The 15,716-nt window shown below is 50.0% G+C and overlaps 1 protein-coding gene across 1 annotated transcript in view; it reads right to left on the bottom strand.

Moving 5' to 3' along the window:
* Positions 1-5,088: 5,088 nt before the first annotated feature.
* LOC135883530 (cytochrome P450 2J2-like) overlaps positions 5,089-15,716 on the bottom strand; it is a 28,016-nt gene continuing 17,388 nt past the window's right edge. The window contains exons 5-9 of the mRNA XM_065410713.1: positions 13,780-13,956; positions 13,116-13,257; positions 7,422-7,609; positions 6,644-6,785; positions 5,089-5,318 (exon numbers count right to left, since the gene is read on the bottom strand). Of these exons, the coding sequence (XP_065266785.1) occupies positions 5,140-5,318; positions 6,644-6,785; positions 7,422-7,609; positions 13,116-13,257; positions 13,780-13,956 (828 nt within the window). The 3' untranslated portion in view covers positions 5,089-5,139. The remainder of the gene's footprint in view (positions 5,319-6,643; positions 6,786-7,421; positions 7,610-13,115; positions 13,258-13,779; positions 13,957-15,716) is intronic.

The raw sequence follows: 15,716 nt of genomic DNA, 5'->3' as shown, positions 1-15,716 counted from the left end.
GATCACCAGCCGCCCATGCTGTGGCCCCTCCTGAGACTGAGAGGTTGGGTCATTTATTCTAGCTGTGTACTTAGGCCCACTGTCCCAAGATGCAAATAGACCTGGTACGGGGCTGCAGTAATGGCCCCAGGCCATTGAACTGGTGCAGCTGCACCTGGGTCAGACGTTGTGTCTGTAAATGAGGTTGGTCACTGTGATGATGCATGGAGCAAAAGGGGAAGTGATCCCAGGAAGAGAAGAAGCGGAAAAGAATCAGCCTTGGACCTGTTGTTTTTACTGAGAGAGAATTAGTCTCGCCTGCCTTGCTGTCTACCATCTTGATTTGCTGAGGGTTGGTACTTACTAGCATGTCTTCTGTAGCACCAATCACCCAAGAGTGTTTCACAAGTGTCTGTGTTATATCCTCTATCGGTCTGAATTAATGAACGAATGTCTGGTGAAAGGCTCTGCTGTTTCTCCACCAACTTTGATGTGGACTGTGTTTTGAAAGTCAGCAACCTGCAGCTGTACCATATGGAATACAGACATTCTATCTCCCCAAGGTACTCGTCCTAGTGTGTGAGAGCCTCAGTCTATAAGGCAGGACAATGACTTGCCCAAGGTCACACAGCAAGCGTGACAGAGCAGGGAACTGAACCCAGGTTTGAGTCTCTGGCCCAGCAACCTAAGCACTGGGCCATCCTCCCTCTGTGCCATATGAAAACACGCCAATGTTCCTTATCTCAGAGGCCACATCTACACTAGGAAAATAAGTATGCTTTTGTCTACAGCACTAGCAAAGACAGGGTTTAAAAACATGGTAGCTTTTTGTGGTCAACTTTCCAGGGGATTGTTAGGCTGTGAAGAACGAGGCATCTCTTCAAAAGTGTTTCTCTTTTTAAAAAAATGACTAATGTAACTATGGATGTTTGTTATTCATATAAATGTCCAGTGCAGTTTTTAATCCTGCTGACCTCATAGTCTCCATGTAAGACTAAGTGAGTTGAAGATGCTCAACACCTCACAGGATCAGGTCCTTGATTAGGGCTCCCATCTCCTTCTGTCTTGGGGAGTTTGAGACCAGCCTGGTATCCCCACTGTGCAGTACATCTTTGGTACCACAATTCCGGCTCAATGCCCCGAGAAGTCTCAAGGACCAATTTGTCTTAGTTTCTTTTTCTCGAAAAAAGAAACAGCAGTGGGCCCTTGAAAACAATGCCTTTGTCTTCTGCTCTCAAGACTTTACTGTGAGTTGGAATGAAGAATCTTTTGACACAGGAGACAGTGAAAAGTCAGCAAGGTTTCAGCCTGTGGAACCTAGGATTGATGTTACCTGCTGAGAATGGTAAGAAAGTTTCTCTGTTCACCAGAGCCACCAGACATAGCTGGGAAATAGGGGGGTTGTGGAACTTGTTAAAAGGCCCAGCAGGGCCACCTAGCCGCCTGCCCACCACACCCCGGTGCCCGCTCCCAGCCTGGCTCAGAAACTCCTGACGGAGGCCAAGAACCACTGGGGCTACCCAGTGTGTATACATCGGTTCTGTGTGCTGAAAGCACATGAGAGGGCCAAAATTTCAAAAGCTGGTGACCCCAGTGGGTCTGCAGCGTACACATCCCTGAAAGAGGGTAGCACAGCTTGCAGGGGTGACACTAAAGACAGATGTTCCTGCAGGCCTGGGTCTTGCTCTATGACAGCTCATCAGGTACAGGAGATTTCCTCACACACAGCAACAACGACAGAAAGTACCCACTGGGTCCCTAAAGAAGGGTGTGATGGGTCAGTCGGCGAACTCCTCTGAGTGGTCAATCAGGGAGTCCTTCACAGCTTGGAATCCATTCAGCAGCACACTCACAGTGGTTTGTCCCACCCAGATGGTGTATGTATTTCCGCATGCCCCAGCCACCTGGAGATACAGGGACACACACGTTGGAGAATAGACATGACATGCTACAAATGGGGCGGGTCTTCTCTCTGCACCCGCGACCAATTAGCTGTTCTGGGGGACCAGAGCTCAAAGCCCTTTTTTATTTCTATTACACAACGGCTTGTTTGCTGCTAGACGGACGGGAAAGACAGCGCTTTTCTCCTGCTACCAAAAGTAAAAAGGATTTAGACCACATCTTACTAATGAAATATTTGGGGGGTTCTGATTGTTATTAATAATGGAATATAATATATGCTAGCATAACGCATGCTAACACCTCAGGCCAGAAATGCATTTAAGCATGATTTTCTCCCCTCTTCTCTTGGATTATCCAAGGGACAAATGGACGCTGCTAGATAATAGAGATCATCTTTTTTTCTCTCTAAACTCCATGTTACTTCTTGTAAGTGTAATCTTACAAGTCAATATAAGTAAAAAGAAATCTTATTTGTAACTAACAACTTTGGTCATTAGATGGTGATATTGGCTTGCAGTTGCACTGAGTATTGTGACTGGTGTATGTGGAGTAACGTGGAGTTCGAAAGCTTGTCTCGTTCGCCAGCAGAAGTCGGTCCAATCAAATATGAAATGAAAATGTTGCGAATTTTTTGACAAGCTGAAATGTCAAAAAATGACGTTTTGTTTCCAATTTGAGGGATATTTTAATTTTTTTTTTAAATAAAATTGAGGGAATTGCCAAAGCAAAACACCTTTCCAGAACGAAAAGTCAAAACATTTCCTTTTTTAAATGCTGAACAAACCAATTTTGACGGTCCTGATTTTTTTTTCTTCTGACCAAAACAATTAGCTGACCTCGACCCAAACCTGCATTTTACAATGGGAAAAGATTTTGTATGAAAAATTTTGCCCAGCTCTCCTTGAGCTGTCTTGGGTCGCGTATTTTGGAGCAGCCCTGAGCAGCTACAGTTCCCTTGACTTCTGCTGATTTTGGGTTCTTAGTGCTTCTGAAAAAACCAGGTCCTAGGTGTGTCAAGCCGGGCTCCCAAAATCTGAGACAGCCCAAATCCATGGCTGCTTTTGAACTCTTTGGCCTTGGATTCCTGAGAGAGGCACAATAAACTATATTGCTGGTGGGGAAAGAAGACAGAGTAGAGTCAGCTAGTTTCAGGGGATAAGCATTCAGGGAGTGACCACATCTACTAGGACGTGTATGAGAAGAATTTCTGGAAAGTCTGGGTCATAGAATCGTAGGGTTAGAAGGGATGGCAAGGGTCAGCGATTTTCAAGGATGAAGAATGGAAAAAAAACCCACATGTGCTTTTACCGCTAAAAAAATTGCAAAGAAAAATATTTGTAAAAGCTCCAGCACATGGGCGCTGTTTGATGGAAGCCTGACATCTGCCAGGGAGAGAGGCACATCTGCGCCCGAGGGACTTCCAGCGAGCTGGGGAAAGCAGGTCACACCTGTCAAAGTGATAAGGGCTTCAAAAGTGTGGTCTTAGCACACGTCCTGGCTTTTGCAACATGCTTGCTTAACAGTCTGCCAATGGTCTCTTGGTGCTGGACGTGCCTGTAGAGGCAGGACTGCTTCTCTGGGCATGTTGAAGCCGTTCCACTGAGGATGAATTTAAATAGTCAGTGGGACAGAGAGTGAGACAACTGTAGCCCAGTGGTTAGAGCACTTACCTGGCTTGTGAGAGACCCCAGCTTCAGATCCCTGCTCTGGAGCAGGGTCTTGGACCCAGGTCTTCCAGCCTTCGGAGGTGAGCCATCAAACCGCTAGACACGGATGGTCTCGCAATCTCTCCTTTGGAAACTGTTCCACTTTGGATAAAAGACTCGTCATTGGGCCTGCAAGTGAAAAGGACTCACAGCTGATGGTTAGGCCACTCCCCTAAGATGTGGGGGGATCCCAAGTCCCTGCTCCAACAACTATTTATTAATACCCAGCATCAACGGGAGAGATTGAGAGACCCCCCATCCCAGGACGCTCCATAGACCAGGGCATGCTCCTGAGATGGGCAGGGAGACCCAAGTTCAAATCCTTGTGCCACGTTGGGTGGAAAGGGGAATTGAGTTGGAAGCTCTTGAGCCTCTGGGGTTTGGCAGCACCAGTACAATGGGTTAGCGTGTGGAGGATTGAAACCGTGTTCCACCACACACGCTTGGCTCCAGTTCTCCACTACACCGACGCTGCGCAGTGCCGTAGCAGCCAGAGAGAGCTGGTCCTGGCTCCCTGATCCTCTACCTGCCTGCTCTGATGGAAGTTAGAGTAGCAGTGACCTATGCTAACTTTTACTGCTCAATAATGGAGCTTGCACCAGTCGAGGCTTGGGCACATGCCCCCGTTCTCCTCACCCCATTACACTGGTAGGGGAAGGGCAGCTGACGAAGACTGTCCCTGCCAGTATCATGCCTATGGAGATTCCCTCTCAGCAGGGGGAATTCTTCAGGGACAGGCTCCAGCCAACCCCTTGCGTGGCAATTAGGGCCTAGATAACAATTAGCCAGCTAAAACTCAGCCTGGATAACAAGGGCCATATGTTCCTCTTTTCCCTTCCGGTTCTTGCCTCCTGTCCTCTCTACTTCTGCTGTTCTCTCCAACTTCAGGTCAGCTCTCACCTTGCGGCTGCGAGGGATCGAACTCCCTGTCGTAACGCCCCCTGTCCTCAGAGCTTCTCCTTGCCAGGATTCTCACCCGAGTGCCCCCAGGAGGCCATCTGCCTTCGCATCACCTCCAAGCTCTGTTTCCAGGCCCTCTCCGGGCTGGCTCCCCAGCTCCAGTACTGAGCCTTCCCGAGGCATCTGTTCTCCTGCAGACTGTGGCTCAGGGCCCCTTCACAGACATCTCTCTGTCATTCCTCCCATCAGACTGAGCTCTTGCCCCTTTTATGGGGCCCAGGTATCCACTAAGTTATCACCTGATGCCTCTCCCTCCCAGCACCTCTCGCTGAGAAGCAGCTAATTAATCAGGGTGCAGGTGTAATCAATGTGACTAGCTACCTTTTAACCTTTTCTAGCCCATGATGGGGTTTCACCCACCACACACCCACTACTCTAATCTCATAATTAGGAGATTTTTAAAAACTCTGCCATCCTTGCATTACAATAGACTAACCCTCTCGCAATTCTCCCTCCCAGCAGTCAGATTCCTGGTCAGCCATAAATAACGCCAAGCACCATAATTCTTTGTTTTATAGTTTATTTATGGACATTCACTATGAGAAACACCCCTGTCTATTGGGTTTCCTGTTGGTCTGTGACATGCTGCTGCCTAGCGAGGAACAGCACAGATCTTATAGTGGTGAGGTTGCAATAGGTTCCCCAATATACGCTCAGTGTTAATTTCAGTCACTCCCTCCGGCAGCCTGAAGGTGAACGCCCTCAGCAGGTTGGTGAAGAAGATGAAGAGCTCAGTCCTTGCCAGGCGCTCCCCCAAACACACACGGTGCCCTAACGGGGGAGAGGGGATGAGCAATTAGTGAGTTAAGAAAAAAACCAACGTTTCCCTTATATTGCTTGTGTAACTCAAAAAATGACCGCATGAGAAATTTTAGACTTGGCAGGATTCTAGTCCTCAGTGAGGACGGAAAAATAAGATCGGTTTAAAAGCAAAATCATGTTTTATCTGTGAAGTCAAAGGTCTGAGGCTAGGTCTGCATATGTGCATTAGAGAATTTGCTTTTCTCAGGTAACTAGCATTAGGAATCATTTTTCACATAACTATTCCCAAAGGGATGGAGGGGGTCATTTGCACGGTCCACAGATTTCTTAGTACAGTAGAACTTGGCTAATTTGCACTAATGACTGAGAGATCCATTGCTTATTAATGAATTTCGCAAATTACTATGCAAGCAAACAGTTAAAATCTATCACAAAATTGATTTAGACAACTTCAATTCAATTTTCATGTCTATACAAAATGCAACAAACCTAACTGGCTTCAAGACCAAGCTTGATAAGTTTATGGAGAGGATGGTATGACAGGACTGCCTACAATGGCCTGTGACCCATCAACGACTGCCTGTAGCAAAAATCCCCAACGGCTGGAGATGGGACACTAGATTGGGAAGGCTCTGAGTTACTACAGAGAATTCTTTCCCAGGTGTCTGGCTGGTGAGTCTTGCCCACATGCTCAGGGTCTAACTGATCGCCAGATTTGGGGTCTGGAAGGAATTTCCCCCCAGGTCAGATTGGCAGAGACACTGGGGGGTTTTCACCCTCCTCTGCAGAATGGAGCATGGTTCACTTCCAGGTTTAAACTGGGGCAAATGTGAATTTTCTATAACTTGACGTCTTTAAACCATGATTTAAGGACGTCAGTAACTCAGCCAGAGGTTAGGGGTCTATTACAGCAGTGGGTGGGTGAGGTTCTGTGGCCTGCAATGTGCAGGAGGTCAGACTAGATGATCAAGATGGTCCCTTCTGGCCTTCAAGTCTATGAAAGGCGCTTGCCATTAAAAGTCAACAATTGAATTTTGAAGTATGGGGAAAACTCTGTATCATCTCTGATGCCATATTGCGGCAACTCGTGGTAAATGTTGTCATTTTAATGGTGGCCAGCGTGCTGTGATTTTGGTACAAATAACGAAATTGTGTAGTAGAAGAATCCACCACAGCATTCTGCAAATACATTTTTGCCAGGAAGCGAGGTGAGTTTGCCATTCTAAGTGCAAGTTATAAAGCGTGCAGATTAGCAAGGTTTAACTATAAATCTCTATGAATTCTGCATTCACAATCTACGCCATGAAAAATTGTTTAGCTGTCAGTGCATTTACCTGCTGAGAATGGTAAGAACGCTTCTCTGCTCATGAAGTTTCCATCCTTATCCAGGAAGTGAGTTGGGTTGAACTGGTGAGGTGTCTCCCACTGCTCAGGATCAGACAAGACAGAACATATATTTGGCAAGATGACAGTGCCCTGCAAGGAAGAAGCCTCTGAGTTAGTTCTCACCCTCACTCCCTCAGAGAGGTGGTTAAAGAGACGGTTTTCAGTCCTCATGTAGTGCAGTGCATGGCATGTCCCCCGGGGAGAGATCTATCTCATTGGAGTAAACTGGGAGACTATTGGATGGTATGTTTTTATTTCTGTTCATCATTTCTGAGCCACCTGCTGGCAGGATGGAGCCCAAAAGAAGAGGCAGTTTCCCAGGATTCTCCCACTTTAACACTGATTCCTTAATGGAAGAAAAATGTTAACGCTTCATAATTTAAATGCGTCAGATTTACAAAGTAAGATTTTTATGTCGAAGCGGCAAAGCCAGTGAGAGGTTTAAAGGGGCTGATAGAGCAGTTGCAAATTAGGGGCAGTGGGACATATCAAGAAAGAGACACAGCGCCTAATCATCCACTGCCTTGCACGTTGTATCACGTTACTGGCACGCGTGCAAAGTGGCTGTACTGCGCTGTCTCACTTTGCCCTAGTGCTGATGGCTTCAGAGGGTGCAAGGAGAAACTGGCATGTTATATACCTGGAAACACGAATGAGTTGCATTCCTAGTACATTTGACCCCTTTGATGGGAGAGGCGGGTATAAGCATGGAGAATGTCTCTGTACCTTTGGGACAGGTAACCCCAAGAGTGTTGTGTCCTTCACACATTGTCTGGGGACTCCGATCGGGGCAATGCAATTGTAGCGCTGGATCTCATGAATCACGGCGTTGGTGTAGGGCAGGTTCTTCCGATCCTCGTAACAGATTAATTGGGAAGGACCCAACACAGCATCCAGCTCCTTCTGGACCTTCTCTGAGGAGACAAATTCAGCTTTATGCAAATGGAAGGACACGTATTTGGGCAGTGAGTGCGTGCCCAGGGATGGGTGTGTATTCTGGGGCTCTGTCACTTCCCGGCAGATTGAAGGAGGAATTACTCCTTTAATGCTGGTTATGTGCAGCGGGCGATGGGAAGCCATGCCAAGGGAATCAGCTACGCTGGTTATTCCTACATCTTTATCTCTAAAGGGGACCTGCATTTTCCCAGCAGACTCACAGATGCCAGTTGAAATTCGGTATCAGGGCCAAATGCAGCCCTGGAGCACAGCTTTCCCTTTCTTTGGTGTGAGAGGGAGCCGGAGGCAAGGTGCCGCAGGAGCATCCCAAAGTGCAGGGAAAGTTTCTTCTCACTTCATTCCCCAGACAAAACTCCTGTGTGTGTGACGCTCCCAGGGGCTGACTAGCAGTCTGGTGGAAATCCTCACCCCCAGCACAGGAAGCCCTGCTGGCTCAGGGCGATGGAACGGGTACCCACTGGGGGGGAATTGAGCTCAAATAGACTCAGCTGTTCAGGAGTTAGCCAGGCACAGAGCAATGTCGGATGAATATTTTTATAGCAGGCCTAGTCTATTTTTCACAGTTCCTTAACCTGGAAGTGGCCAAATAGCCTGAGCACAAACCTTCCAAGGCAAAAGGGAACCACCTTCAGGGATTGGAATAAGCCTAGAAAATGTTAACGCAAGGAAAAAACACGACCGGTGAGCAGCAAGCCGGTTCTCCCTAGGGCACCAGGCTCGTATCTTTATATATGATCCTGGGTGCAGCTGCCCTGCTTTCCAGGCCTAAACAGCCATCACAGTTTTGTGAGGGCAACTGGCTGTGACCCTAAGAACCCCTCTATGCCAACGAGTAAAGGGGGTTATAAGATTATCCTGATCCTGGGCTGTACATTCTGGTTCCCCAAAGAACAGAGCCCGTGCCCCAGCTGAAGCCCTCACCCCCCTGCACCCCAACCCTCTGTCCCAGCCCTGAACCCCCCTCCTACACCCCAACCCTCTGTCCCAGCCCTGAGGCCCCTCCTGCGCCTGAACCCCTCATCCCCGGCCCCACCTCAGAGCCCGCACCCCCAGCCGGAGCCTTCACCCCCCACCCCCGCACTCCAACCTTTTGCCCCAGCCCTGAGCCCCCTCCCACACTCCGAACCCCTCAGCGCCGCCACGCATCACCTTCATATCAGTGCACATAACAAAATTCATTCCGCAGATGCATGGGAAAAAATAGAGGGAACATTGGTCATGGGAGGTCTGAAACAAAAGCCTGGGTCATGCTGGTCACGCTATCGCTGTGAAATGTCTGTGCACATACTGAGGGCGTGTCTACACTGGAAACATAAGTCAACCTAGGGGAGGTCAACTTACAACCACCGCAGTCATGGAAATTGACGAGAATGACAGCCAACAGCCAATGTTAGGAACGCTGTGTCTACAGGGACCCTGCGTCACCCGAACTCCACTGACATAAGCCCTGCGCCTCTCCTGGAGACGGAGTTATGATGTCGGTGTAGGTGGGCACTTACGCTGGCGGGAGCCAGGCTGTAGCGTAGGCACTGACGTAATTAGGTCGACGTAAGCTGCCTTCTACCGACCTAACTCTGTAGTGTAGACCAAGCCTGAGTAAGTATGTGTGTGTGCTGAAAATAGGGTCCTAAAGCCTGTATCAAGGCAGAGCTGACAAATAGGTTTGGTGCCCGACAAAAGGTGTGTATTCACCTGTCTCTCTAAGCCAGTGGTCCCCAAACTTTTGAGGGTCACACCCCGCTACCCATGTCTGTGCCCCGCCCCTGGAGCCAGGGCTGGGAGGGGGACCGTGGCTCCCGGGGCAGAGGAGGACGCAGACAGGAGTAAGGGGGCAGATCTGGGGTAAGAATGACGCTGCGGCCGGGCGCGGGGCTGGGACTGGAGACGGAGCAGAGCTGGGAGTGGAGTGGGGCTGGGTGGCGCTGCCTCCCCACCCCCTGTGGGAGCTGGCCCGGGCCCTTCCGCACCCCCCTAAGGGAGCATGCCCCACAGTTTGGAAACCTCTGCTCCAAGCATTGTAAGCCAACACAATGGAAGCCTCATTTACATATGAAGTCAATGGGGGGATGTGAACTCAACAGGAAGGCAGCGCACTGGAGAATAAGCTAGAGTGGGTTATCATGACCCTAAGAACAGACAATGAGTGGGGGATATAAGGAGAAGGCAAGGAAGACACCCCTTTACCCTCCACTTAGGAAGTAATCGGTCAGTGCGGTTACATTTCTGAAAACAGGATCACAACCAACCTTGGCTGAAATGCTGCAAAAGACCTTTGGGGTGAGAGAAACTTCTTCAGCCAGAAGCTTGGCCTGGTAAGCTAAGTTTAGTCTCTAGAAAGTGTGTTCTGATGTTGTTTTGTATACAACCCTGTCGTGTCCATTACCCTTACTTGCGATCTCGTGAACCTCGAATCTTTGATAATACCCTGATCGTTGTTTTCATTAGAAATGCAGCTCAGTGCTGTGGTGTGATACAAGGAGCAGATCCTGAGTCGAATTGAACAAGCTGGTGTGTACGCTGTGTCTTTGGGGACAGCAGCCCTGGTATTTCCGAGTGTTCAGTGGATAAGGGACTGGACGCTACAGGGAACCCTTCAGAGGGGCTCCGGGAGCGGGGTGCACCTCTTGTTAGCCTGCAAGGCAAAGGAAGGGCTGGCCTACCCCTGAGGAGGTTGTTGGGATGGCTAACAGGCTGGTGGGGTCAGGTAGCCGACACTCAGCTAAGTGCAAGCAAGCCCATCTCTTTCTGGAGGTAGGAGGGTAACAAGGAAACTCATAGTCCTGGGTACCCCGAGAACTGTCCCACGGTGATGTCGGAGAACCACGCCCACGAGGGTGGGCTCCACACGCCTTCAGTACTGGGGGACGGGTGTCGAGAAGGTAAGTTCTTCATGGCACGTCCCACCAGCATCGCCTCAGTCTGGCCTGGGTTTGGCTCCAGCCAGATGCTGATTTCAGCGTGGGGCCCTGAGAAATCTGGGACATGGTGCTGTTTATATTTGATATGACACAAGGGGCGGGGGGGAGGGGAGGGCTGAAGAGAGCTCTGCTCAATGCCTCATGGAGGAGAAACACAAAAAGCCCTTTGTTCATGAACTTGGCAAGGGCAACTGAGTTTTAGGTGTGGATGGTAACACCAGGGCCGGTGCTACCATTAACGCAAACTAGGCGGTTGCCTAGGGCGCCAAGATTTGGGGGTGCCAAAAAGCGGTGCCCCCAATTTTTTTTTACAGCGTTCCTTGGCCACTCCACTTCTCCCGCCTCCCAGGCTTGCAGCGCCAATCAGCTGTTTGGCACTGCAAGCCTGGGAGGGGAGGAGAATTAGAACTGGGGCAGCGTGCTAGGGGAGATGGCTACCCACCCCAGCTCACCTCTGCTACACCCCCTCCCCAGCACACCATCCTGCTCCACTTCTCCCGCCTCCCAGGTTTGCGGCGCCAATCAGCTGTTTGGCACCGCAAGCCTGGGAGGGGAGGAGAATTAGAGCGGGGGCTGGGTGCTTGGGGAGGAGGCGGAGCAGAGGTGAGCTGGGGTGGGGAGCTGCCGCACGGCTCCCGGGGGGGAGGGGAGCTGTCACGGGGGGGGCGCCTCAGGGCAGGGGGCGGCGGGGAGCTGCCGCATGGCTTGGGGGGGGCGCAAGGTGGGCACCAGCCCTGGGTAACACAGCAACCCACATGGGTAAATGTTCTGTAGGAACATGCATGAAGTTCTGGTAATGAGACCTGCCTACCGTACCATCTCTGCTACCAGAGCGTTGCTGAGACGTGAGGGGGGGCTGTTGGGCTCACACAGCACAAAGTGGTCTTACAAGATGTGTCTACATTGAACCCTAAGCCCAGGTCTGCGGGACCTGGACTTGTGGACTTGGTGTTTCTAAACGCTTGAGCATCCACACTGCATCATAAACCTGGGTTTACAATTGCTAGACCTAGGCTCATGGCCACGCTAACGCGTCCAGACTGCACTACGCAGACCTTCTGACTCGGGTCTGCGGCTTGAGCTGCTGCCACCCCAGGAAAAGGACAGTTACCTGTTCTGTAACTGGCGTTCTTCGAGATGTGTTGCTCAGGTGTAATCCACTCTAGGTGTGCGTGCTCGCCACGTGCACTGGTGCCGGAAGTTTTTCCCTTACCCGTACTGAGGGAGCACCGCTGCCACCCCTGGAGTGGCGCCTGTATATCGCGCCATAAAGGGGGCTGCGTGCTCCCCCACCCTCAGTTCCTTCTTGCCGCCAGTGAAGGTAGTCGGAACTTCTGCTCCTGCCTTGGCTGCAGCGCTTATAACCTTAGTGGTATCCCGTTAGTGAGTGAACAATTTCTCTAGTTCTTAGCTGGGCTCGGGGCATGCCCTGTGGCCCAGGCTTCAAGTCGTGCAACTCTTGTCGCAATTCTATGCCCAGAAGCGATCCACACTCCCAGTGGCTTCACTGTCTGGGCGAGGCTCACATCAGTGAGTGTTGCAAGATCTGCCGTTCGTTCAAGGCTTGGACCCGAGTTACAACAGGACTCAGGCTCTGACATCCCCCCAGCCAGGTCCTAGGACCCGGGCCCTGAGTGCTTGCTGACCTGAGTCAGACTGATCTGGGTATGGCCAGAAGTGGAGTTTGGGTCAAACCTGAGTCAGAACCCAGGCTTAGTGTGCAGTGTAGACAGATCCACAGTGATTGGAGGTGACCAGTGGAAAATTCCACCTGTGTAGGGCAACTTAGCACTGGGCAGATAGCTGACCAAGACAGCAGAGCCACCGCCCCTTCCAGACACCACCTCCATCTCAGTATCTGGAGAGGGAAGGGGGCAGATTAGGGGCAGGGTGAAGGCAGGACAGGGAGAGGAAGAAGCATGGACGAGCAGAGCTCTACTAGGCCTGATTTTCTGCTGATGGGAGGTCCCTGAGTTGCTACTGTGAAGCTCTAACTTGCACCCAGGCGGGCTGGGTGGCTGATGATCAGGGAGCACTAATCAGGTCCCTGCAGGCTGCAGCCCCTCCTCTCCACTGAACCTGAGCTCGAGTGGGGTGGAAATCCAGCCCCGGTGCATTTCGAGTGTGAATTATGAGGTTTGTGGCTTAGCAAAGGGTGAATCAGGAAGGTTCTGCTGTGGAAAGAAAACTTCCCACTGGTGAGATCTGTTAGCCTGTGGCCAGTTTCCCAAGGGAAGTGGCGGAAGTCCCATTGCCTTAGACATTTAAAGTAGGTGGACTAACAATCCCGCAGCAGGGTTGGATTGGGGAAGTAGGTGGCCTAGGCATCTCTATGAGGCTTTTCCACTTCTAATGTCTACCATTCGATGATTGTAGGACCAGAAATCTTACCGCTTTGCTGGCTGCGGCTCACCTGATTCAGCAGGCGCCAATGGTCAGGTTTAGAACGAACATGTGTCTCATAAAAACTGGCAGAACCAGGTAATTTTCCATGTGCACACGGACTCGCATCCACGGTGTGCGTCCCCATCTCCCTCTCCCTCACCTTGGACGTCGGGATGAAGCACCAGGCTGATCAGGGCCCAGCGCAGGGTCGTGGCTGTGCTCTCTGTGCCTCCTATGAAGAGGTCCAGGATCGTCTGAATCAGGTTACCTTCATCGAATGTAGCGGTGGGGTCGTCTTTGCACTACAGGGGACAGAGGGATAAATTAGGGCACGGGGGGCAAGACAGTCGGCGTGATAAATAGCAGAACTTGCTCATTCCTTTGACTCCCTGCCATTTGCAAGGTCTTTTTAGTATTTTTGACGTCAGAAAATCACAAAACGTAAATGTTTTTTCTGATGCCCTCCAGATTCTTGTTTTTGTTACTTCCCGTCACCTCCTTCAATTCCAATTCTGCTCTGTGCTGCTTTGCAACGCCCTTCTGAGACACCGTTTGGCCTGTGCACTTTGGACAAAGGATCCCTCTTCCTTAGAGCTGGGTTTCTAGGAGGCTGATGAGCTGCAGTTGATGCTGAGCTGTCATTTAATCTCTGCCTGCCCAGACTGGAGCCCGATAGATTTCTGACTCTGCCACTCTCCCACCCATCCATACACCTGATCCCATCACAAGCTGCTGCATTTCCGCTTTACTCTGCAGAGGTTTGCGCTAGAGGGGTGCGATGGAGTCGCAGAGGAGTTCTAGTCACATACGGCGCAGAAACATACTTTGTCCATCTGTGCCAGGTAGAAGTCAATGAAATCCTGTGGCTCATCTGGTACCCCACTCTCCTCATGGCGTCTGATCTCTTCCTTTGCAAAACAATACAGAAACCTCTGGGAGGACAGCAACTTCTTGTGAGGTCCTGGGAGGTGGTCCATGATCCAGGGGAAAGTATTTTTCAGCTGTAGGAGAGACACAAAGAAGCTGCTTTCATTCTTTGCAATTAACACATTCCTGGTGGAGCTCTCCAAAGACGAAAATGCCCAGTGTGGGGAATTTTGCTATTGGATCAATTGCTTTGAAGGACACATTTTCAGCCTCATGTATGGGGCTTCAGCCTAGATGCTGATGGTTAAGGCTCTTTACAAAGCTAGCCCTTGTGTCCAGAAAGGAGCCATTTGGATATAGACAAACACAGAGAGAGAGAGAGAGAGAGAGAGAGAGATGCTCCAGGTTCCCCTTGTGATGTCTGCTTCTTCTGGACTTAGAATCATGGAACAGACGGAGAGTAAAGGTCTACTGAGCTAAAGAGTTCAAAGTATACCATTAACTTAGGTTTGAACAGAGACTGGGAATGGTTGGGTCACTACACTAATTGAATCTATTTCCCCATGTTAAGTATCCTCACACCTTCTATGGGCCATCTTGTTTATCACTTCAAAATTTTTTTTTTCTCCTGCTGATAATAGCTCATCTCAATTGATTGGCCTCTTACAGTTGGTATGGCTACTTCCACCTTTTCATGTTCTCTGTATGTATAAATATCTTCTTGCTGTATGTTCCATTCTATGCATCCGATGAAGTGGGCTGTAGCCCACAAAAGCTTATGCTCAAATAAATTTGTTAGTCTCTAAGGTGCCGCAAGTACTCCTGTTCTTTTTGCGGATACAGACTAACACGGCTGCTACTCTGAAACCTGTAATTAAACATGGTATCATAATGCATATGCACAAGGGGACCAAATTAAGATTGCATGCACAACCTTAATTCTGGCATCTCCTAACTTTGGAGTGCTTGACAGTGCAAAGTTAACATGCTTTTAAAATAGGAGGGGGGGGTTGGATGCAAATTATTATTTAAAGGGTATATTGTGGCAGCACTCAGAAGCCAGCAAAATCAGGGCCCTGTAATGGCAGGAGCTGTACAAATGTATAGTAAACAACGGTCCCTGCCCCAAAAGATCTTACAATCTAAAAGACAACAGGTGAAGGAGACAAACTAGTTGGCCAGGGTCAGAATGGAGGAGATAGGGTAACAAAAACAACAGGAAGTGTACAATTCGGAGCCAGGCAGGAGCAGGTAGGTAGCCAATGGAAGGACTTAAAGGTAGGTGTGGCAGAGCAAGAAACCCAAGAAGAGGATCTTAGCAGCGGTATTGTGAAAAGACTTGAAGGAAACAAGGTTGTAGGCATAAAGTCTAGAGAGGAAGAGATAGCAGCAGCCAAGGCATGAGGTGATCAGGGCTTGGACAAGAGGTTTGACGGCATGGGCAGAGAGGAAAGGATCGTGAACATGCCGTGCAGGAAGAAGCAGCGAGATTCAGACATCACCTGGATGTGAAAGACAAAAGAGAGGGCTGAGGAAAGGTTGTCGGTTTGAGCAACAGGTCAGATGGTGGTGCTATCTCTAGGGAGAGCGATGGGGGAAGATCAGGAGCTCAGTTTTGGCCATGCTACATTTCATTTGTCAGCTGTTCATCCATGAGGAGATGTCAGAGAGACAACTCTGCCCCTCCCTACTTCTCCGCTCTTGTCTCTTATGTTTCCCCACTCCCCAGCTCTCCACCTTGCCCAGGACTCCAGCTGTGACCCTCCAGTGGCCTGTTTTTACACTTTCTTCCATGTTGTCCCTTGCACATGGACCTTCCTCCCCGAACATCAGACTGATACATTCTCCTCCTTTAAATCCCCCCAGTTCTGGGATGCCTAGAAGAAATCAGCCA

This window comes from Emys orbicularis, chromosome 9 (assembly GCF_028017835.1).
Source record: "Emys orbicularis isolate rEmyOrb1 chromosome 9, rEmyOrb1.hap1, whole genome shotgun sequence".
NCBI lineage: Eukaryota > Metazoa > Chordata > Testudines > Emydidae > Emys > Emys orbicularis.
This window is presented reverse-complemented; position numbering and strand designations above follow the sequence as displayed.